Source organism: Lathamus discolor, chromosome 1, assembly GCF_037157495.1.
Source record: "Lathamus discolor isolate bLatDis1 chromosome 1, bLatDis1.hap1, whole genome shotgun sequence".
Classification (NCBI taxonomy): Eukaryota; Metazoa; Chordata; class Aves; order Psittaciformes; family Psittacidae; genus Lathamus; species Lathamus discolor.
The window spans coordinates 140,689,927-140,712,746 of NC_088884.1; the positions used below are offsets into that span (position 1 = coordinate 140,689,927).

The window sequence follows — 22,820 nt, forward strand, 5'->3', positions numbered from 1 at the left end:
GTTAATTTACAGACTAATTTCAGGAGTTTTCCTCCTAAACAGGCGCAAGAAGTAATACAGTAATTTTTTTACAGTTTTTAAGTGAAATACATTGCTTTTGATTGGTGCCTGGAGGACATACCCAGCCCTGAAAGGCTTTTAATGCAGTATTTTCAGTAGTGCTCATCACTGTCTAAACTGTATCTCTATATAAGTCATTAGAATTTTGTAACTGATGTCAGGGGGAGTAATGCTAGATATTGAGTATTGTTGGAAACATCACCCTTAATTTTCTGTTTCTTTATGTTTCTTCTTTGAAGAGAACACAAACAGAAGATGAAGCCAACAATTTTCAGTGTTTTAAATGGAAACAACCATTTTTTACACTCTTACCCCACTCTAGAATGAATTTAAGCAACTGAGAAACATACGTGGATCCCCTCTGCAGGAGCTCCACCCAGAAAACTGCTTTTCAGGCCCAGACTATTAACTTGCCCCACAAAAGGGAAACATGGCTAACTGACCAGAGTAAAATTGAAGTTAAGCTTGAAATATGAAATCTTCCACTGAATCAGTGCCCAAACCCCTGATAATAGGCCCCAGGTTAGGATGCCAAGTATCACCATTAGCAGAAGCGGGAATTTCAGCAGTTAGTCTGGTGATTTGGTAGGCCAGTCCCATCCTACCCCTTAGGTACTTTACGCTGCTTCTCTCTACGTTTAAATACAGTACTTCTAGTGGGCAGAGAGCCACTTCTGTACGTGTTCATGCCTGAACATACAAGGAAAATGATGTGGTGCAGCAAGTTCTGCTGCAAGTGTATGTCCCTGAGTCCCATGCTGCACCTGAGCCAAAAGGTTTCTCCCAGGTGACTCCCTAGATGGGGACAGACAAGTTCAATTGCCTTAACACAGGCACACACATGATGAAGAAAATATGCAGTGCTTTAGTGATGCTGACATCAGGATAGCTTGCGCAGCAGACAGACATATTGTTGTCAGCAGCTAGTGGTGATCTGAACAATGAGATTACCCTCCCAAGCTACTCATCAAGCCAATGTTCGTGTCCCTTCAGGTCTGCTTCACAGTTCACTGCTTTCTCCAGAGTTTTGCCAAAAAAGATCTAAATTAAGAAAATCCACCTTTTCAAAGCTTTTAATCCAGCATGGGGCAACATCTTCACCCAGTTCAGCTGCAGGTAAAGCAATGTGCCTGACACACTGCAGGTATTATCATAGCCTGTTGACCCCAGGTATTTCTTCTTTTTTTATTAAAATTTTTTTAATTAAAAGTATGAAGACATCCATCAGGAGCTAAGCCTGCTTAGTTTAAAGAAGAGAAGACTGAGAGGGTTTATTATCATCATTTATATTTGCAGGCATCATTAATGCCTATAAATATCTCGAAGGTGGGTGCCAGGAGGATGGTGCCAGACTTTTCGTAGTGCCCAACAACAAGACAAGAAGCAACGGGCATAAACTAGAATACGGAGCACTGGAACAGGCTGCCCACAAGGGTCATGGAGTCTCCCTCTCTGGAGACAGTCAAACCCCCCCTGGACATGTTCCTGTGTAACCTTCTTTGGGTGGCCTTGTCTTGTCAGGGGGTTGGACTGGATGATCTCCAGAGGTCCCTTCCAACCCAAACCATTCTGTGACTGCTAGTAACCTTCCCTTTCCTGTATGCAGGACTTTCAGGTTACTAGCCAGAAAGCTGTGCTGAAAATGCTGCGGTCTCTTGCACTGACCCACCACAAGTTTCAACTTGAGATGCTTGCATTTCATTAGTGACAGCAGATAGGGAACCAAGCTGTGATCCAGCTCCTGTTGAAAACTACACCGAGGACTAGCCTTTGATACTTGAAATACAAATTAATTTGGACTCAGGCAAAGTCTTTACAAGGATTTTCCATCAAAGATTGTCCCTTTTTTTCATGACACCTGCTGCTTGCCTGGCCTCTGTCCTCACTGTGCATGGAGAGGAGCTTGTGCACAGAGAAGCAGCATGGATGCTGCTTCCAGCAGGATGTCTCCTAAGCTGTCTGCAAACAAGGTGAAGCACATGGGATGGCATCAAGGGCTTGTGGGCTCAGCTTTAGTAACAGCCCCAATAGCACCAGCTTTGCTCAGGTCATTTATGCAAATAAAGAATAGGAAAGGAGAGACAGTCTTGCCAAGAAAACTGATGTATAATGATACTGTAGTTATCTTTAAAAGAGCGGCTAACTTACACACTGCACTTGAAGCAATGCTCATGACATTACCTTATTTCGAATTGAGGAGGCCCCTGCATTTTCCTGTTCAGCCGATATATCTGTGAACAAGCAAACCAGGGTTTCAGCAAGAGCATTGCTGTGACTATGCGATGTCTGTGATGAAGTTATGCAGCTGTTCTTAGTAAGCTGCTGTTGTTACATACATTTTATGTATCCAAAGTCGCCATGAGAAAACAGTCAGCTTTTAAAAATAAAGTGCTTCAGTGGCAGCCACGCTGCTAGAACTGCTGCTCAATGTCAGAAGCAGGATTACCATTTGCCCTTATTATTACAGCTAAAAGCCTGGGACAGTCACATTTAAACCAGTAGCTATCAACAGGGCGTATTTAGTTAAAATTTCAGTGTTTGTGGTGTCTGTGTGGTGTCTGTGAGGGCCTGTGGTGTCAGCTCGGCTGGAGTGTGTATGGTCCAGGGTCTGCAGGTGGGACATGGGCATCCCCATCCCCTCCTACCTTGGTTAGCAGAGAGCTAGCAGGTCTCCCTGGGCTCTACTGCTGCCTGCCGTGGTGCTGGCACCTCTCCTTATGCTATGTGCCTGCCGGTGGCTGTGTCACCCTCAGAAGGACACATGATGCCACTAGTCTATGTAACACAAAACTGGAGGGATGAATTAAGCACAAACATAAACAGCCCTGTTTTATAGGAGCACGTGAGTGGGGTGGACACGTGGCTGCTGCCACAAGGACACTGGCTGTGTCCCCGTGTTTGTAAAAGCCTGTATTACCACACCAGGATCAACAGAGGAGCAGGTGATGCGTAACTTCACAGGGCACTGCACAGTGCTGAACAAGCCAGGGATAAGCCCAAGTCCAGTTATATGGACTGTGGGCATCACTTTCTCACCAGGGCCCTGGGCTGCCCTTGCCGTGGTACAAGGGACATCCGAGTTTGGCCCTGTGTTGCTGTTAATCAAGGTGTGGTATTTCTGTGTAAGAAAAGACCTGCCTCAGGTAATCAATCCACTCACAGTATGCTTTAGGTCAGTCACTTGACAACACATTTAATATTCTGAGCTGTGATGTGCAAAAGAGGTTAAAAAAAAGGTAATTAATGTTTAGGGTAAGGATTATTTACACCTGCCAGACTGGCAACAGGGCAGAAGTTTTGTGAGCAAGAGGAAGTGAAATGTGAATGGTTTCAGTGAAACGTCTGCATGTGAGAGTTCACCTGCATGAGGGAGAGGCCTTGGAGCAGAGATGCTGAACCTAGGGCTCACAAGCCTGGCTTCTGGTAAGCTGGCAGATGCTAGCATCCCTCTGATGTGCCATCGAATAATCAAGACTTCACTGTTTTCTGAGAAGAAAAGAAGCCATTCTTGTTTCAGTCCTGATAATGAGCCATTCAAAACTTGGTTGTCCCAGAGCACAACCTTTCTCATTAGCAATTAATATTTTTGTCTGTCTCTCTTCTATGAATCTTTGTTATCGAGATCAGGTGCACCTTCCCCCTCATAGACCAGAAAGCAAGCACTTATATTTCACAAGACACTACATTTTAATATAGATTAAATTTTTGACTCTTCTAGCATTAATCACACTTGGTGGATGTATTGAAATCAGTCTGGTTTTATTAAGCCACTAAACCCGCAGTATTAGTTCATGCCTTGTGTACACCCACAACACATGGTAGCAAGTTTCATGACCAGTTTACCACGGACTAAAAGTATGCACAAAGTAAGGTTGAACACTCTGGAAAAAGGTTTTTTGGAAATTCTGGAGGGTGATTACTTTTAGACATTACAAGGTTAGGCTGTGTCCGCAACCTGTTTTGTAATGCAACAGCAACAGGAGGAGAGGGCATTCACACCAGATACGCCTACATTTTTTCTCATCGAGGTAGATGATATCTAACCTTTGTTAAGGTATTGATTGTGTCATGTGGCAATGAATGTTGTTAAAGTATGTATTTAGCTACATCAAGTAGGACTACATGGGCTCTGTAATTGTCTTAGGTAGTACATACTTAAATCCAGCTCTATGGAGCTGCACAAAAAAAACAAAACGTCAACCCATTTGATCATGAATCTTGATTCCCAGTAAATTACATAGGGACTAATGCATTTAAAGTTCACAAAGAATTTTTAATTATTCACTGTCACAAATGATGCATGGTAGTGTTCGCAGCAAAGGTGGCCATCAGCACTTAAGTATAACTTTCAATACTAGAAATTGTCCTGCTGGTGCAATGCAAAGTGCTGGAGAACATGCCAGTTCCCTGATGGCCACGGAATTACCAGCTGGTTTCTGGCAGGCAGGGGAGGCTTTGCTCCATCTCTGCTTTCTCCACAGTCCTTTTGCTTATCTGTAGGTTTCTAGACTATAGCCCCAGTGACTGTGCTGTGCAGATAACAGAATACAGAGTCTTTTATTGTGTAAGCTGACCTAAAACTGATGGTAATGACTCTTTTCTAAACTTACCCAAACCTGCGGCAATAAGTAATTCACTTGCCAATAAGCGGCCCTAGTAACGGCAATGATTTTTCCACAGTAAAGTGCTCAAGTAACAAGCTTTGTTTTCATTCAGGGAAAGGTGAAGTTCCATTTTTAGGAAAAAATTGTCAAGTGAAAAATGAAAATGTTTTTCTCTGCCTTATTATTTTTAGTTATGTCAAATAATTAAAAATAATAGTGTCTGACTGTGACACGTTAAAAACGGGGGAACATTTGAATCCGAGATATACATGTTTATCAATAACACTTCAAAGCAAGAAGCTGTCAAAACTGATGCAGTTCCACAGAAGACCTGAGTTCAAAGAAATTATATATTCTAAAGTATTGCCTGGGCATCAGCATCACTACTACTGCCCTCCATTCTCTCTGCCCCTCCCTCTGCTCTCCATGTTTTCAAATTGAAATGGCTCAACAGCATCAACATGTAACACTAACAGCCCAAACACACCTGCATGATTAGGCCCAGCCACAGACTGAGACACAGATGTCTGGTTTCCCAGCGTCAAATGCATTTAGGAGCTGAACCAAGCTCTGTGGTGTTTGCCCTGGCTGCTGCAGAGGCATCCCTGGATACAGACCAGCACAATTCTGGGCAGCTCAGGAGCTTTACTGAAAAGAATCTGAGGTGCTAGAGTTTCTAGGATTTAAATGGAGTTTTGTAGACCATAGAAATCAGGTGCTTAAATTTTTCACCCGTATTTCTGAGGACTTGGACCTACTTTACACTAGTAGGGTATACCAGTAGTGTACTACTGTACACTAGTCCATACATAGTGACCAGTGCACTGAAAGTGGTGAAATTGTTCTAACAAAGGGTATGTATCAGAGTACTTCTGGCACAGGGAGAAACCTGCGTCGGACTGAGTAATACAACTACATAGAACAAACAAATCTGGCTGAATCTGTGTTCTCTTTTTGGGGGGAAATAAGCCTGTCAAACCATTTCTTATGGTGGTTTGCAGTTTCCTACAGAGGCCACTGTTTTTTGACAGTTCCATCAACAAACTGGCCATGAATGCAAATCATGGCAAATAAATTGGTAGATGATACAAAGACTGATTGAATTGTGAAAAACAATGAGAAGGAGCCAGTGGTGTAGTACTCAGTAGGTGGGATCTACTGAAAAGGCAGTTGAAGTAGGGCTGAACATGAGGCTGTGGCATTTAGGAACAAGAAACACGAGACATGTCTGCCATGTGGGGCATAACCCTAACAAGTGATGCTTCTGCAAAGGATGTGGGATTAGAATGGACAAAAAAACTCCACATGGTTTGCTAGTGGGAAGGTGTGGAGAAGCAGGCCTCGGCGATACAGAGACGTGGGGAGAAGAAAGAGGGATGATCTTCATCTCTGTAGACAGCAAGGGTAGAAAGGCCCGAAACTCTAGAGAACTGCTGAAACTGCCCAAAAACAATTTTAGATTTAAAAAAATTACTTCTTGTGAAGGAATTCAGGAGTTCAGCCTGCAAGTTCTAGTAAAAAGACAGTGTTGCTTGATTACAAGACAAAAGCAGAGGTCTTGAAACACTTAGTCTATCAGAGAAAGGTTTAACAAGCAACACTAGCTGGAAGCAAAAGCCAGACAAATTCTCATGAGAAATACATCATGCTTGCTTGTCTGAGGGAGTGATTGGCAAACAAGCCATAAAGGAAGTGGTGGGGTCTACAGCTCTTCGATCCCTTAAAACCAATGTCCTTCTGTAAGACACAATGTACTCAGATAGATGTTATAGGACTTGATGTGCAAATAACAATAAAATGTAATGGTCCATGTCATATACTATCACTTCTATTAGATGGTCTGATGGATCTTTCCAGCTTTAAAAGTCAATGAATTAACTACTCTCAGAGTCCCAAAATGTCTTATTTAACTGTGCTTAGAGAGGAAGTCCACTGTCTTGAAGTTGCGATCATTAGCATGGTCATCTCCTCCTCTACATCTGCACTTCCTGTTCTCTGCCTGAGTTCAAATACAGAATGAAGTTTCTGAAATTTGCCTTCCTCTTGCTGGCTTGCAGAGCTGTGCTGGCTGCTTGCTCTAAAGCAAATTGTGTGTCTTAAGGGAACGATTCTCATCATTTATGTGAAGTCCTGTTGCAACAACAGAAGAAATAAACACATCAGACATTGTACCACAAGCAGCAGGCAACTCAGAGTCTTCCCAGATCGTCCTTTGCATAAGAGAACAAGAATTGGTCCCCCCTGAAGATAAAGCTCATTTATTATTTGCTGCTTGACAGTTACTGTGAAGGTCTAGAGGAGTGAGGGGTTGTTGTCAGATGGAAACTGGGCTTCTCATGCATTTGCCATCTTTCACTGTGGAGTATGGCATCTGGCACTTGTGCTGTTGAGTAGATGGACTAAATGAGGAATGACTGCCGGGGGGGTTCTGGAGGTGGCAACCACTGGCTTCATTTCCCAATCCTGTGTCAGCTCCTTCCTACACTTTTAAAGAGGAGACAAGCCTCCCTAGGGTCTTGAGGTTTTGAGGTGTTTAGTGGTATCCATTCATGCAACATCAGCCTCCTGTGGCAGCAGCTCTTGGTGCAGGGTTAGTATGGGCAGGGGATCGTAAACCACTTCCTTCACTGTGCCCTTCATCTGGGAAGCACTTGCCCTGCAATACCAATGTTCAGGCTGGTGTGGGTTGTTCGTCTGCTTTTCTGCAGCCTTACTCCCAGTTTGAAAAACAAACCTGCAGAACTACAAGAAGACAAAAGAGAGGGGTGAGACTCTGGTGGTAGCTAACAGCTTCTAACACGTATCCTCCTCTTTCCTTTGCTCAGGCTCTATCAGGCTGTGAATGAGTTTGACACCATGACCGCTGAGGACTCCACTGCAAGGATGAGCAATGATTCCTCCAATGTGGCTACTACGAAAGTCCCCGAAGGTGTTGCTGGTGCCCCCAATGAGGCCGCTCTGCTGGCGCTCATGGCACGCACTGGATATAGCATGATCCAGGAGAATGGGCAACGCAAGTATGGCGGCCCTCCTCCCGGCTGGGAGGGTCTACACCCTCCTCGCGGCTGTGAGGTCTTTGTGGGCAAAATCCCCCGTGATGTCTATGAAGATGAGCTCGTCCCCGTGTTCGAGTCTGTTGGCCGCATCTATGAAATGCGCCTGATGATGGACTTCGATGGGAAGAACCGTGGGTATGCCTTTGTGATGTACACACAGAAGCACGAGGCAAAGCGTGCTGTCAGGGAGCTGAACAACTATGAGATCCGCCCTGGCAGGCTGCTGGGGGTGTGCTGCAGTGTGGATAACTGCCGGCTCTTCATCGGAGGCATTCCCAAGATGAAGAAGAGAGAGGAGATCCTGGAAGAGATCGCCAAGGTGACAGAAGGTGTGCTGGATGTCATCGTGTATGCCAGCGCCGCAGACAAGATGAAAAACAGAGGCTTCGCCTTTGTGGAGTATGAGAGCCATCGAGCAGCAGCAATGGCCAGGAGGAAACTCATGCCAGGAAGAATCCAGCTGTGGGGACACCAAATTGCTGTTGACTGGGCAGAACCAGAGATAGATGTGGATGAAGATGTCATGGAAACTGTTAAAATCCTCTATGTGAGGAATTTAATGATTGAGACCACAGAGGACACCATTAAAAAGGTCTTTGGGCAGTTTAACCCTGGCTGTGTAGAGCGAGTGAAAAAAATACGTGATTATGCCTTTGTGCACTTTACAACCAGGGAAGATGCCATTCATGCCATGAACAACCTTAATGGTGTTGAACTGGAAGGCTCCTGTCTGGAGGTTACCTTGGCCAAGCCAGTAGACAAGGAACAATACACTCGGTACCAGAAAGCAGCAAAAGGAGGGGCCGCAGCAACACCCGAAGTAACTCAGCAACCCAATTATGTTTACTCTTGTGATCCATACACACTAGCGTATTATGGATATCCATACAATGCTTTGATCGGGCCCAACAGAGATTACTTTGTGAAAGGTTAGTAAGCACAATTAGGGGATGTGATGAGGAGGTTTGCTCTCAGGCTGGTGCGACCTACCCAACGTCTGCTTGAACCAAAGGACAGCTGGTGCTACGCACTTTTTTTCTTAAACACTCCTTTATAAGTCTTTTTGCCATATTTTTGTTCAGTCTCATTTTAATTTATGACAATACAGAGTGTATTTATCTATAAATAGTTGCCAATGTAGAAGCTAGTGTGAGCGGGCATCAAAAATACAGTTAAGAATGGGCTAACGGACCAAGCATGGGATGGGGAAGAGAGGGATCTGGTTTTTATGAGTGCTGTAAAAAGTCTGAGCAAATCCAAGGACTCCAGCTTCTGAGGCCTCCTTCCAAAGAGCTGAACCCTAAGTATAAGAGATCATTTTTTTGTCTACTCCTGGAGGTGTGGTTACGGTGACCTGATCATCCAAAAGGAGGGATGTCAGCGAGAGCCTCAGCTGGAAGCTCTCCAGGTGTCATTTGCTCTCCACATTAAAGTGACAGTAGTGCTGTGTCCTTTATAAAGTCATTTGAGAACTACTAGCAGGAAGAATCATATGAGTGCCAAATAATTATTTGATTATGTATACTTTAATTAGTTAGCAGTTACAGTCATTAAAAATTAACCAAAAATCAGTTATTCATTAAAAAAACCCTAGCAGCTATAACTGGTCTTATAATTACAATTATCCTGTACTTACACAAAATATAGTTTCCTGAAATGCAGTGTTTATTTCCGTATAACAGGCAGCCTAGCATGAATATATTCTTAAAGCACCCATATAAACCAAGAAATATTTTTAACCCTAGCTGATCTAGAATTTCAGCTTCTTCTCAATTTCCAGATTTGCACTTGCAATGAGCTACAAAGGAATTAGCTGACAGTCTGAATATTCAATTAGACCATCACAGACAGTGCATTACTACCACAGTGTCCAAAGCATGTGCATGGAGTCTCTAGGATAAATATAGGCAATTTTTTTGGAGATGGGGTATAATCACACTACTAGTGAAACAGCAAAAACAAGAGCAGCAAAAATACAGGCAATTATGGGACAAAGTTGATTAAAGGCCAGGTACAACTTCGGGCCATCTCTGCAGGGTACTGTCACAGCCAGCTGAGAGGCTGGGTCTTCTCTGGGGGACAGCTAAGAGCAGAAGCTGTTCCTACTGCATAGAAATTACCTCAGAGGAGCCCTTCTCTCTCTACAGAGCACATTATACCCATAACACCAGCCACGAGAGTTGCACTGGTATAAATAAGCAGTTATTGCATGGCCAGAAACATCAAGAGCAAAACTTGTATAGGCTTACTGTGTGCTTCTAAGGCCAAACTCTTCTATTTTCCTAAGCTAGGTCACTAAGACTCAGATCAAACTCAGATCAAAGCACATGCCTCCAAGCCTCAGCCTGGGCCATTTGTGCTCCCCACATGGCTGTTGCTCTCTGTTATTCACCATCCTTTTCTATGTTGTTATCATAAGCAGGCAGCATACGAGGCAGAGGGCGAGGTGCAGCTGGGAACAGAGCCCCCGGCCCCAGGGGCTCCTACCTGGGAGGATATTCCGCTGGCCGTGGCATCTACAGCAGGTACCATGAAGGCAAAGGAAAACAGCAAGAGAAAGGGTACGAGCTGGCACCCAGCTTGGAGTTACCTGCAGTCAACCCGGTGGCCATCAAGCCTGGTGCAGGTTAGTATGTGCAATGGGGGGAGGAAAGCAGAAGTTGTGGGTAAGACCCCACTCCAAGCCTTGTGTCAGGCACACGGGGACCCCTCCGGGTCAGTGTTCCCCTGTGCTAGATGCTTTCTAGCCCTGGCTGGGCTTTCTGAAACAAGAGGCACACAGTGGGACAGGGGACATGGACATCCAGGAGCTCTTCAGACCAAAGGAAAAAGGGCTGAAGCTGTGCCCCCCACTCCTGTCCCCTTTTGCACCTCCTTAGGAGGAAGCTGATGTTTTTCTCTGTCTGGTCATGCACACTAGAGCATGGTGACTAAGAGCAATCTTCCTCCCTTTTAATTTCTTCAAAACTAATTTCATCCTGGGAGAGTACCACCCCGAATTTCCAGCCAGGCCAGAGCTCTTTCCTGCTGAATTCCTATTGCTTTGGTACTACAAGGTTGGGAAGAGGACCAGGGGCTTCCCCATTGCAGGAAAGTCCCCAGCTGAGGCAAGCTTCTCCAACACCATCAGTGGCATGGGGAAGGAGCAATGCAGGGAGCCCTCAGGATTCAGTTTGCAGCAATGCAGCACCTACAAGAGAGCTCTCAGCTCTGCTGGGCTACAGGGAGCTAGCCCAAGGGCTGGGGCAGGGACCACCCCCTTCTGCCTTATCGGCAGCTGATAAAACAGTCCTTGTCCTTCCCAGGTGAACAGGATGAAGGATGGAGTCCTCCAATTGCTCAAGATCCTGACTGGAGAGGTTTTTAGTTGTAAAAGCAGCCCGAGGAAGAAGGTTCTTGCAAGTGAGGGGGACAAGCTCTCTTGCACAAGTCCTCAGGTCTTCTCCCCATTCCTCTTCCCAGGCAAATTGTAAGTGCAGGACCTAAGCAGTACTTAATAGAGCTGCAGTGGTTTCCCAAAACATGATCCATACTCTCAGTGGAAACTACAGCTTGCATCTGACGAAGGCTGTGAAAAGTTCTTCGTAACAGCTGGATGAGACAATGGGAGAAGAGGTCTAGAGACAAAGGCTAATGAGATTAGAGCCATTTCCAAAGAAAAATCAGACTTCCTGAGAACACTGCCCACTCACAATCAGAAAATATTGCCACTATGCCTGTTGGTAAAGATACTTCAGGAATTCCAGGTATTACTAAAGGATGCTTGAAAAGTGGGCTTTGAAATACACGGCTGTTAGTGGTGTCTGTAATTAATTCAACTGACAAAGAAAAGCCTGAAGCTCAAGTTCAACTCTACATATTTCCACACTTGAAGCATGTTAGAATTCAGAGTTCTTTATTGGGTCTTCCTCTCTCATTGTTCCTGCACAGCCTCTGAGCACAGGAGCCACCAGTTTTTCCCAATCGAATCAGACGATCTAGTAAGAGGTACCACATGCAAGTCGTACCTCTGCTACTAGAAGGGTCTGACTCTGAAAACACATTACCAGAACCATGGACTAGAGATGTACCAACTCTGCAAAGCTTCCTGCCACTTAGAGCAACCATTTCTTGCAAATGGTTAAAACACTCCTGAGAATTCACCCCAATACCCCAGCTGCCTGTTACTGTTTTTCTGCCAGAAGTTACTGCAGAATGGAGCACGTGAGCTGTCTGCTTTTGCTTTGGTGAGAAATTATCCAGGTTATTTATATATTTTATTTAACCAGAAATTATCTGGTTATTTAACCCAGGAATTATGCAGGTGAGAAATTATCACCGGGTTATTATCCTGGTGATAAAAGTAGTTTGAGCTGACCAGGTGGACTTGGTGTAGAAGGAGACTGGAAAAGGTCATGCGTGAACATCTCTGCTTGACAAAACAGTGGTAGTCCGCTTACAGTAAAAACATCTCTGCCTGAAAGATCAGATCCCTTGTTGCAGTCGCCAGGATTGAAATGAGCGTTCTGTTTGCTGGCACCTGTCCTTCCCACAGGCAGAACTGCACACATCTGCATTGTAAAGTTTCATCCCAGTGAAAGAAGCCTGTGTGCGTATTTGGCTTCATTTCTTTCTTACTGGCTGCACCTCCCATAGATGCCAGCATCACCTCTTAGTCCACCATTGTCTCTGTTTTCCTTGTGAATAACCTTACTGCTGAAAGGCTCACAAGCTGAATGGTGAAGTGCGTATTATGAGGCAACAATAGAACAGTTGGGGTCATCATAGACAGTTTGGGTTGGAAGGGACATTTAAAGATCATCTAGTCTAATCTTCCTATCATGGGCAAGGACATCTTTCACTAGACCAGGCTCCCCAAAGCCCCATCCAACCTGAACACTTCCAAGGATGGGGCATCCACAGCTTCTCTGGGCAACCTGCTCCAGTGTCTCATCACCCTCATCATAGAGTATTCCCAATCTAAATCTACCTTCTTTCAGTTTAAAGCCGTTACCCTTTGTCCTGTCGCAACAGGCCCTGATAACAAGTCTCTCCCCATCTTTCTCATAAGTCCCCTTTAGGTACTGGAAGGCCTCAGTAAGGCCTCCCCAGAGCCTTCTCTTCTCCATCTCTGAACACTGTTATTCTGACCCAAGCTTTTTTTCCTTTGCCTGAAAGACCATAGCTCTAATTATTTTGCCTTGTCCAATTTTGGCATGAGGGAGAATTCCCTAAAGAGCAATTTTTTGTGTGTGTGTGTCATTAAACAGGCTGATCCTGTAGCATCCTGAGGTGGGATAAAAAGTATTTAGCCAAGTTAGTCTTAGGAAATGCATAACGGCAAATCAGCTGATATTTTGCAGGATTGGTCAAAGGACAACATATAGACTGGACCAGCTGCTGTCTGCAACATCTGCAGTACAAACCACACTTTTTTTTCTGCAGCAGCTCTGCCTATGGCAGCTACACATCCCTTGATCTCAACAACTGGAGCAGAGACCCCACCAGGACAGTACATGCTCCCACCTGCCCCTGTGCTCTTGGCCAGGGGGGAGGACTGCAGTGGTCGTCAGAAGGGGCTGTGAAAATCCGTGTCACAGTTCCTGGTCCCCAGTAGGGCTCTGGCCCTGGTACACCATGCCAGCAGCATGGGCAGAAGTGCTGGGCAGAGCAGGCAGCATTGAGCCCATCGCTGTGCATCAGCCACAGAGCTCCCACCCGTGCGGAGGGCAGAGGTGCTGCCATGTGTCCTGCCAGCACAGGGGGCTACCTGCCCTGATAAGAGCAGCACGGGACCACTGCTGGAGGGCTGGTGCAGCCAGAAAGCAGGGCTCTGAGGTGAGATCCTGGATACCCTCTCCCAGCCTATCTATCCGATGTGTTTCATCTCTCCTAGTGGCCATCCCTGCCATTGGTGCCCAGTACTCCATGTTTCAGGCCGCACCACCAGCCAAGATGATGGAAGATGGCAAAATCCACACTGTCGAGCACATCATCAACCCTATAGCTGTCCAGCAGGACCCGGCTAGTGCAGCAGCTGCAGCAGCAGCCGCAGCAGCAGCTGTAATACCAGCCGTCTCAACGCCTCCCCCCTTCCAGGTGAGTTCATCCTATCCTGCTTCCTATGCATCCTACCCTGCATACCCAGGGTGGGGGAACAAACCTGGCCTGCTCCCACTCAGGAGATGCTGTCAAGGGTGTAACAGTGTGCAGCTGTCCTGTTGCTCATCTGACATCTCTCTTTGGACAACCACTCTCCCTCCTACGGGGGGCCCAAATCTGGGAGGTAGGAAACAGCATCCCATGGTGGAATAACTCTTACTCAACAGGTCATGCAGTGCCTACCCTCCTGTTATCACCTCCCATTCTAGAGGGTTTGTAATTCAGGAGGTGCATATGGGCTATTGCAGCAATTTAAGCTCCTTTTTTGAGGTCTGACCCCAATACTTTCCTCCCAGGGCCGCCCCATCACGCCGGTGTACACTATGGCTCCCAATGTACAGCGGATCCCCGCTGCTGGGATTTATGGGACAAGTTATGTGCCATTTGCAGCACCCGCTGCAGCAACAGCAACGATAGCCACGCTACAGAAGAACGCTGCTGCCGCCGCTGCCGCTGCTGCCTATGGTGGGTACGCTGGATACCTCCCCCCAGCATTCCCAGCTGCGACCATCCAGGTCCCCATCCACGATGTCTACCAGACGTACTGAGACTGACAGCAGAGGAGGGTGGTGGAGAAACACACACTGAAGGAACACTTTACTATTTATGAAGAAAGAACCTTCTGCGAAAGAGGAAACATTTGGGCTTGGTGAAACTGGTGCAGAAAGTGAAGAATGTCAAAGAAAAATGTGTTTGGAACGTTTTCTACGCTTGAAGTTTTCACTAACTTTTTTAGGCTATTTTTAAAGTTTAACATGTCTGTATTCATACATTTCTAAAGGACCTCAATGCATCCAGCCCGCCGCTGAAGTCATTTAGAAGCATCGTAGTGGGGTTGCATAGGGTCTTTTATTATTATTTTTTTTAGCAGTTATATTTTCAATATATTTGTGGTATGAAGGTTATTTTTTAGTAACTTCTGCACTCCAGAGATGTCTATTTTGTAGTGCCTTTAATAATATATCAGCTATATATTAAAAAGCACACCTGAGCAGCTAGGGAAAGTTTTAACAATATATTTTGAAGAATATATTCAATATTTAAAGAATATGTACCTTAGACTTTTTTTAAGAAAAAACAACAAGTATCTTATTTAAAAAGTTATACTGGAAAGTGCAATTTGAAAAATGTGCAAGACCTCCTCATTTTTGTGCTGGCATTAACACAACCTGCTCGCTCTTATTTCAAATCAGAAGTAACTAATATTGCCCATTTGGGAGAAGGAGGTAAAAAAAAGCCTCCTCATGCAAACCTCTTCACAGTGTCATTTGCAGGCTTGTGCTAAGTAAGGAGAGGCTCTGAGCTTTCCTTGACAACTGGATTTTCTATTTATTGAAGCTACTTGTGGTTGGCGCACGTGCAGAAACAAGTAGCCGCTATTTCACGCGAGGTGTCTTGACTTAGGTCTTCATCCAGTATAAAGCTTAGGCTGTCTTTCAATGCTTTATTTTATTCTTTGAAGTATATGTTGTAGTGACTGAGAATGTATGCTGCTGCCGCTGAGAGGATGCACAGCATTATTTGCCCATCGCTCCATCATATTCCGTGAGAAATTCCGGAGGTACTAGGGGTGGTAGTGATACTGGAATTAGTGAAACAGGGCTAGCCTCCCTCCCAGCCTCCCTTCCATGCTGTATTCCTCTTCTCCGCAACTGGAGTTGTACCTGCACATCAGGGATGGGAGCAATTAGACCTGATGATTTCAAAACATAGAGCTTGTAAATATCTTTTAATATACATTTTTGAAGTCATTTTATGTTGCAAATTTACATGGTATGTGGTTTGCCACAAAACAAAAACCTTTTATTGCGATGTTATAAAAAAGTTTCGTTTATTAAGAAGTAAATATATTATTGCAGTGTTTTGTGGCCTGTTTAAAGGCTTTTATTTAGTAGTGCAGTGAATGTAAAACATAGTAAAATGGTAAAGAAATATCTTGCCCATTGTATGAAGTGCATCAGCCCTGCAGACACAGCTCTGGTGACACGAGGTGTGAAGCAGGGAGTGAGTAAACAATGTTCCTTTACCTTTTGTGGTGTAAGTACCAACCCAAGGGGGGTTGTATTTGGGTATATTTTGACAATTGAACCACTTCCAGACCACGTCCAGCTCAGTTAAGAGACCTTTTAATACACTTTTCTTCCTTGCCTCAAAATGGAGCGGTTGTTTTTTAGGTGCTCTTGCTCAGCCGAGCTGAGTTCTCCTCAATCCTGTTGACCCGTTAGCGAAAGCACTGTGAGGTTAACCATTAGGTTGGACTCTGCCCCTCCGCACCCCTTCCCAGGAGAATTTATTGTCTGTCCCTGCGTTTCTGAAAGCACACCCATATCTTAGCCCTGAGGCCCTGCCTCTTAGTAGGGCAAGAGGAGGTGATTTGGGCAAAGCCCCAAGGGGGAAGCCCCCAGCAGGAAGGCTGGTTCTGCCTCCTCTGGCCCTCTGGCTACAGCCGTGGGTCCATGGGGTCTGTACAAACACCCAATGGGTTAGGAAAAGGCAATCTAGTGGTTTGGGTCTCTGCCAATGCCTTTCCAGCCCCATGCTACTGCTGACCCAGAGAGGAGAGATGAAGGGTGATGGGTTCCTTCCGGCTCATCCAAGTTCCTACCGGCAGGATGAGGGACCTGCTGCTCACAGAGGTGTCAGGGAGAGAAAGTAGCCAACAAGGGCAAACCCTGAGGTGCCCCATGCCACAAGATGCTGCCTGTGCCGAGGCAGAAGCAGGCAGGGCCCAGGAACACAGGCAGACAAGTCACACTGAACCTGCCGCCTGTGCCTGTCTTTTACTCTTGCTTCTAAACCATTTCATGTATATTACTACTGAGGTAAGTCTGGTAACTTGAAATGTGAACATCTTTAGGTTAAGAACAAAGTATACAAAGAAAAAAAACATAAAAAAATAAAACAAAACAAGTGTGCCTTATTCTCAAAAGAGCTGATATTTTAGGTGTTTTATTGTATCTCTGTTCTCTGTACTGTCAGAAGCCTCTGAGTTTATTTAGTTCTGGCTCCATTTACGGTACATTTCTAGAATGTAGTGAATAAAGCATTCTTTAAAAATAGAGACTTTTATTTCATTGCAAGTCCCTGCTGCCGAGTTAAGCCACTCCACCAAGGCTGTGCTCCCCTCCAAGCTGGGAAAAGGGTGTCTGGGGCAAGAGGGGACGCGGGGCACCACAGCCAGCATCCCCACTGGCTCCTGCAGGGAGGGAAGATGCACAAGAAACACTGTCCCACTGGCTCCCCCATTCTACCACCTGCAAAGGGCAGTAACTTTCCCAGCAGGCATACTGGACATCCCACCATTCTTTCAGCAGCCTCTGATCAGTGTAATTCTATTTTCACATTCAGTCAATGCCTGGATGTGGATGGTGCTGAAGCTGGCATCCCTCTGTGCTATCCATCCACCTAGCACATAAGACCCTTGTAGCTCTGCTGCACGTCCTTGCTGCAGGACAGAAGGACTGGCATGTTGTTTTTGTTTCAACTTGCTCCACCCTTCAAGCGCACAGAAAGCTAAGCTGCATCTCTCAGCAGTAGCTGCAGTCCTCCAGAACCCCTAGCTGTCTGTTTCCTAGGTGTAAATCCACCCAGAGAAAATCTGCTGCGAATACCAAGTCTGGAGAGAAGAGCAGTGTGAGGGAGCAGAGGTAAACTGAGGCAGAGCAGAGAGATTGGAGAGGTGCTGGCCACCAATGCAGAAAATAGCACTAGTGAATATCCAAAAGAGAAGGAGATCAGAGCAAATATTGTATGAGCTTCTACATCCCTTATAAGAAAGTGTCTGCAGCTTCCTACGTCTAGCATAATTTCTCATATTGCGATTAGGACAACAGACTTTATGCCAACATGCCTTGGGTTTCCCAAAGGACACTAATCATGAGAGGTTTCCCTAGCCCTTTTTTTAGTGAAATGAAATGGAAAGACAATACATTTTCAATTGTTTATTTGTAGGAATTGAGGGTGGGGATAGAGACTAATTTTACCTGTTTTCCCTGTATAAACATTGCAGGTTTGGTTTGGGAGTCTGTGTGTCCCAGAAATCATAGAATCATAGAATCATAGAAGAGTTAGGGTTGGAAAGGACCTCAAGATCATCTAGTTCCAACCCCTCTGCCATGGGCAGGGACACCTCACACTAAACCATCCCACACAAGGCTTCATCCAACCTGGCCTTGAACACTGCCAGGGATGGAGCACTCACAACCTCCCTGGGCAACCGATTCCAGTGCCTCACCACCCTAACAGGAAAGAATTTCCTCCACTTCCAGGTCAATCTGTCTTACTCAGGGCATGAGTAATCAACATGACACCAAAAACAGCCTTGAAAGAGGTGTAACCCCATTAGGACTTCACCTGTCAGATAAATCATCAAGTCGCACAAGACTAACCTCCCTGCAGTTCATTGCTGGCCTTTCCACTCACTTGAGGTCTGCCTGTGTCCACTTGGATGAGACAGAAATGACCAGCAAACCATGGCTCTTTACAGGTGCTCAGACGTGAGACATGCCATTTGCAAAACCAGTATTTTCCGTTTGAGGTGAAGAACCGTGGCACACTGAAAGTGTTTCTGGCTCTTTCCTCTTTCCCTTTATCCCCGCTACCCAAGATTAAAATGAAGCCATGCAGCTTTTTCTAGACACTTTACAAGATAATTCCTTTATTTTCCTAGACGGCTGGTTTCTGACTTCAGTTTTGCAAGAAAGATCTTAATTAATGATTAACCCATCATAAGGTTGAAATATGCAAGTCATTCTCAGGATATTAACATAAACAATGCCAGAGAAACGCAATTGTGCTTTCAAGACGACCTTGCTGCCTTGGGAATGTCAGGAGCTCTGCTGAGGCCTTGGGCACTGCGACAACTCAAAGCACTGCCAAGTCAATCCCATTCCCTTTCTGAAAGTCTTTCTTGATGATCATGAGAAGCAGACATGCATTTCCCTGGCTGTTATTGACCTAAATCTCTAAAAATCAGCTTTAACTTTCTTCAGGAAACACCACCCATTAACACAACTATGATACAACTGCTGTATAAACAGATTAACAAGAAATTCAAGTGGATTATCACCACTCTGATATTGCGACACCTCATTTATATAACCACTAAAGCTCAAAGTATATGCAAATGCATTTTTGATATATCTGAAAAGTTATATGCGATACCCCATGTCCTTCTCTGGGGCTGGTGTTACACCCCTAATGTCTCGTCTGGTTGGGCCCTGAGCACCTACTGAGCTCTTTGCTCCCTGCACACCTATCAGCCACAAAACTGGCACATCATGCTGACCTGTAAAATAAATAAATCCCAGATCTGCCTTGTAACAAGAGAAACTACCTCTACTCTGCATCTGAAAGTGAGCAAAGGCAGGTTTTATGCTCCAGTGTGTCAATTAAATGCTGAATTACACTTGACTGAGTTTCAGGGCCAAGTCCTGCCTGGCAACAAAATGGTCGGAGGGGTGTTGCAGGGAGAAGCTGCAAGTGAGGGAATAAATAAAGGCAGTTTTGTGACATCAAGTCCCAGGCTGTGCCATGCAATGACAATTGTTCAAGATGCTAAACAGCAAAGAGACCATGGAAATGTTTACAAGTTTGGTACTGTAGAAGTATTTCCATACAAAGTATTTCCTGTCAAGCTGATGAATTGGGTCAGATATTTTTTTCCTCCAGCCGGAAGACCAGGACTGGGGTTCCCTGGTTTCCTAATCAAAGAAGACAGAAGCTCTGCCTCACATTCCTCGCTTGGGCAAAACTGTAGATCTTGCACGTGGGAGGTGAGAAGTCAAGGACCAAGTCTTCACCAGAAAACTGTACGGGGAAAAACATTCAGGTGTGCTCACATTTGCCCCAAACAGCCATGTCTGCCCAGCAGGGTGACAGATGTCACCATCTAAAGAGGCTATGAGGGTCAATGCTCTGCCCCAGCAGCAGGCCCTGAGGCTTTGCCTCCATCTGCCCGGGGCTCTCCATAGCCACCTTTCCTTAGGGCATTTGGAGAGGCAAGATCACAAACTAGGGCTGTGGATTTTTGCCCACCCTGTGCAGGACTGCTCTGCACTTCTGCGTGCAGTGGGTTTGCAGGGTGGTTGTCACGCTGAAGGAAGCTGTATTGCTTTCCATCGTCTGCTTGCCCATAATTGCACTTTTACTTTGAAGCGGGGTATGCTTTTGTTCATTGGGGTTTCTTTCCAAACACACACATATCATTTTTGCTAACCAGGTTGCACTTTGAGCCTGGCCTTGTGCATTTTTGCAGTGTCACCAAAGTTGAGTGTTAGCCCAACCGCTGCCTGTGATACATGCACTGGTGAGAAGCAGGAAGCCACAGGTAAACCAGAAGATCTTCCTGAAGCATAAAAACACCTCTCTCCAAACAGCCTATACAAGCCACAGGACTGACCTCAAGCTAACCAGCAGAGAGAGAGATTCGTCTAAATCGGGCAGAGGTAAACCAGCCTACACTTAGAGGAGTTCCTTTGTTCCACAGCTTTGAAGGAGTAACTACAAAGAGCAATTCTCATTCCTGAAACAAACCTGTAGGATATGGATGAGGGTGTCTCGCAGTCACTCAACAGGGTATGCAATGACAAGGGGCTACTAATTAAACTTGTTATTCATGCACTGGATCTACATGGGGCATCCACAGTTTCTCTAGTCTTTGACTTTTCAGTTGCTATCCCTCACAGGAAAGGCCATGTGGATAAGCTGATTCCCTCAAGGCTTGGCTTTGCTCCAGGCAGACAAATCCTTTGGCTCACCAGCCTTTGTGCAGGATGCAGAGGGGCTCATCCTAGTCAGCATCTGCAAGCTGGTATCCAAGCAGCACCATGGAGGCTCTTGTTCTGCAGTCCTCCAAAGCAGCAATGGTGCAGCTGCTAAGAGCTCAGCAGAGCACTCAGGAGGGCTCTGGCAGGCAAAATGTTGGGGAGCACTAGCACCTTATCAACGTTCAGGTCACAGAGGATATATCCAAGCAAGAAAATGCTGGGTAAGTTCTCACTACCACCCAAAACATTGCAGTACACTCTTTCAAAAGAAAGACTGTGCATCCCTGTATCCACACTGTGGAGTGCTACTGTCTGAGAGGGCTGTGGCACGCGCCACGCTCCATGCAGACACACCAGCTCCTGTGGTGTGCTGGCAATGCTGTTGGCCACCCCCTGACCCCACAGCGCTGCAGCAGGCCCTGGAGCACACCCAATGTTCTCATGTTGCAGATGAGCCCCAAGAAGCATGAGGTGAAGTACATCAGGCTTGGCATGCATGTCAAAAATGAGAGGTGGGGAACGGCATTATGTCTGACTCAGACTTTCAGCCTGAGTCATGGGGTGTTTGATGATTTACTGCTGGAGATGTACCTGGAGAAAGCACTGCAGTCATCGTCCATACAGACTGGAAAACTGTAACCATGGGGTGGCATCCTGAGGCCCTGGCCTGTCGGAAAACTGGTCAGAGAGAACAGGCATCAGCCTGTGGCAGGGAAGAGATTGGTTTGTGTCCTTAATTTGGACACACACACACTGGCAACAACGACTTCAGCTGAGCAAGGTGTCAGCACACCTTCAGCATTCACAAGCACTGCCACTGTCCAGAAGCTATGGACAAGGACTCCCCAGCTGCCAGGGCTCCCCCAGGCAGAGCTCGAAGCAGTGCATCCTCAGGAGCTGCTGCAAGCACAGTCAAGATGAGCCGGGCGCTCGTGAAAAACAAATTGTGGAAAACTGCTGCAATTTATACTTGGGGGATAAAAACCCAAGTCCTGTTTCAGCACTATGCTGTGTGAGTCCCAGACTCCTTTACACCCATCAGCCCTCACTCGGGAGCCAAATCCCCAAACACTGATCCAACTCACCAGCCTCCTCATTGCTCTGGTGGGCTTTCGCCAGGTTCAGCCACCTTACCTTTGCCTGAGCTCCCAGGCTACTTCCAAGGGGCACGCTGATAACCCAAAACCACAGGGAACTGCATTGCTACTTGCACAAGAGGTGACATACTGCACGAGGGCCTCCTTCTGAACTCACCCAGCATTAATTTCATTAGTGTGACTGAGATCTGTCCCCTGTCCCTGCAGCATGTGTGGGGTATTGAAACTGTTTTAAGTGACTTTGTTCCACTTTTTGGTGTTTGCATGAGTTCTTCTCAACTCTTTTGGGGCTGGGAGTAGGACAGCACTGAGGTTTTAAAAGATTAGATTAAAGAATAATAAACGCTGCTCTAAATTGATTTAAAAAAATATCCACTCCCTGGGAAAGCAAACTTCCTTGTCTCTCTGTGGCATCTCTGGGAGCGACAGGAGGGCAGGGAGAATACGGAAATGTACAGCACTTGGCACCGGGTACAGCTCAAACTCGTTTTTCAGCATTTTACAGCCAGCGCTGGCCATGTGACCTATGTGGAAAGATAAACTGAGACATTTAATCTTTTTTTTTTCCTTACCACAAGGAAGTGAATTTTATGTGGTTGCGATCATTACATTACAGTAAATGATTAGCCCACAGAGAAAAAAAGAACGCAACAGAGCTGGGACAAGGCAGTTGTTCATGACCAAATACCCTTCCCTAGCTTGAAAACTCTCAGTGAGCTTCACTTTTCCTCTCTGGCTGTGGTATTTAAGGACATGTCAACTCATTGCAGGTGAGGATTGACCACCATTTGCTTTTGCACCCTGAGGATGAATAACAACTTTCCAAAAGCCAAGTCTCCTGAGCTAAAGCAGCAGTAATTGTGCACATACAAGTCCTTAGGAAGTTAGTTAACACCATACTGGAGAGTAGCAAGCTTTACACCTTTTGCTTCACACCCAGAATGGCATCAACTTTTGAAGTGAAAGCTGGGTGCTCAGTGAGCTGGGCATTCCTGTGTATTGGGATAGAGAAAGCTGGTTCAGCCTAAACAGTGGCACAGGTCTACTGCCACCACCCTGGACCAGGACCGTCCTCCCACCATTTTACAGGCAGTG

The 22,820-nt window shown here is 45.8% G+C and overlaps 1 protein-coding gene across 10 annotated transcripts in view; it reads left to right on the plus strand.

Annotated features, from left to right (window-relative positions):
• The window catches only part of RBM47 (RNA binding motif protein 47), an 80,589-nt gene extending 63,669 nt beyond the window's left edge, over positions 1-16,920 (plus strand). For 9 of the 10 annotated variants that reach the window (XM_065698487.1, XM_065698507.1, XM_065698497.1 and 6 more), the window contains 4 exons: positions 7,490-8,649; positions 10,140-10,346; positions 13,596-13,798; positions 14,158-16,920. In XM_065698487.1, coding sequence (XP_065554559.1) covers positions 7,490-8,649; positions 10,140-10,346; positions 13,596-13,798; positions 14,158-14,409 — 1,822 coding nt within the window. In that variant the 3' untranslated portion in view covers positions 14,410-16,920. The remainder of the gene's footprint in view (positions 1-7,489; positions 8,650-10,139; positions 10,347-13,595; positions 13,799-14,157) is intronic. The other variant, XM_065698518.1, reaches the window with a different exon arrangement.
• Positions 16,921-22,820: the final 5,900 nt, after the last annotated feature.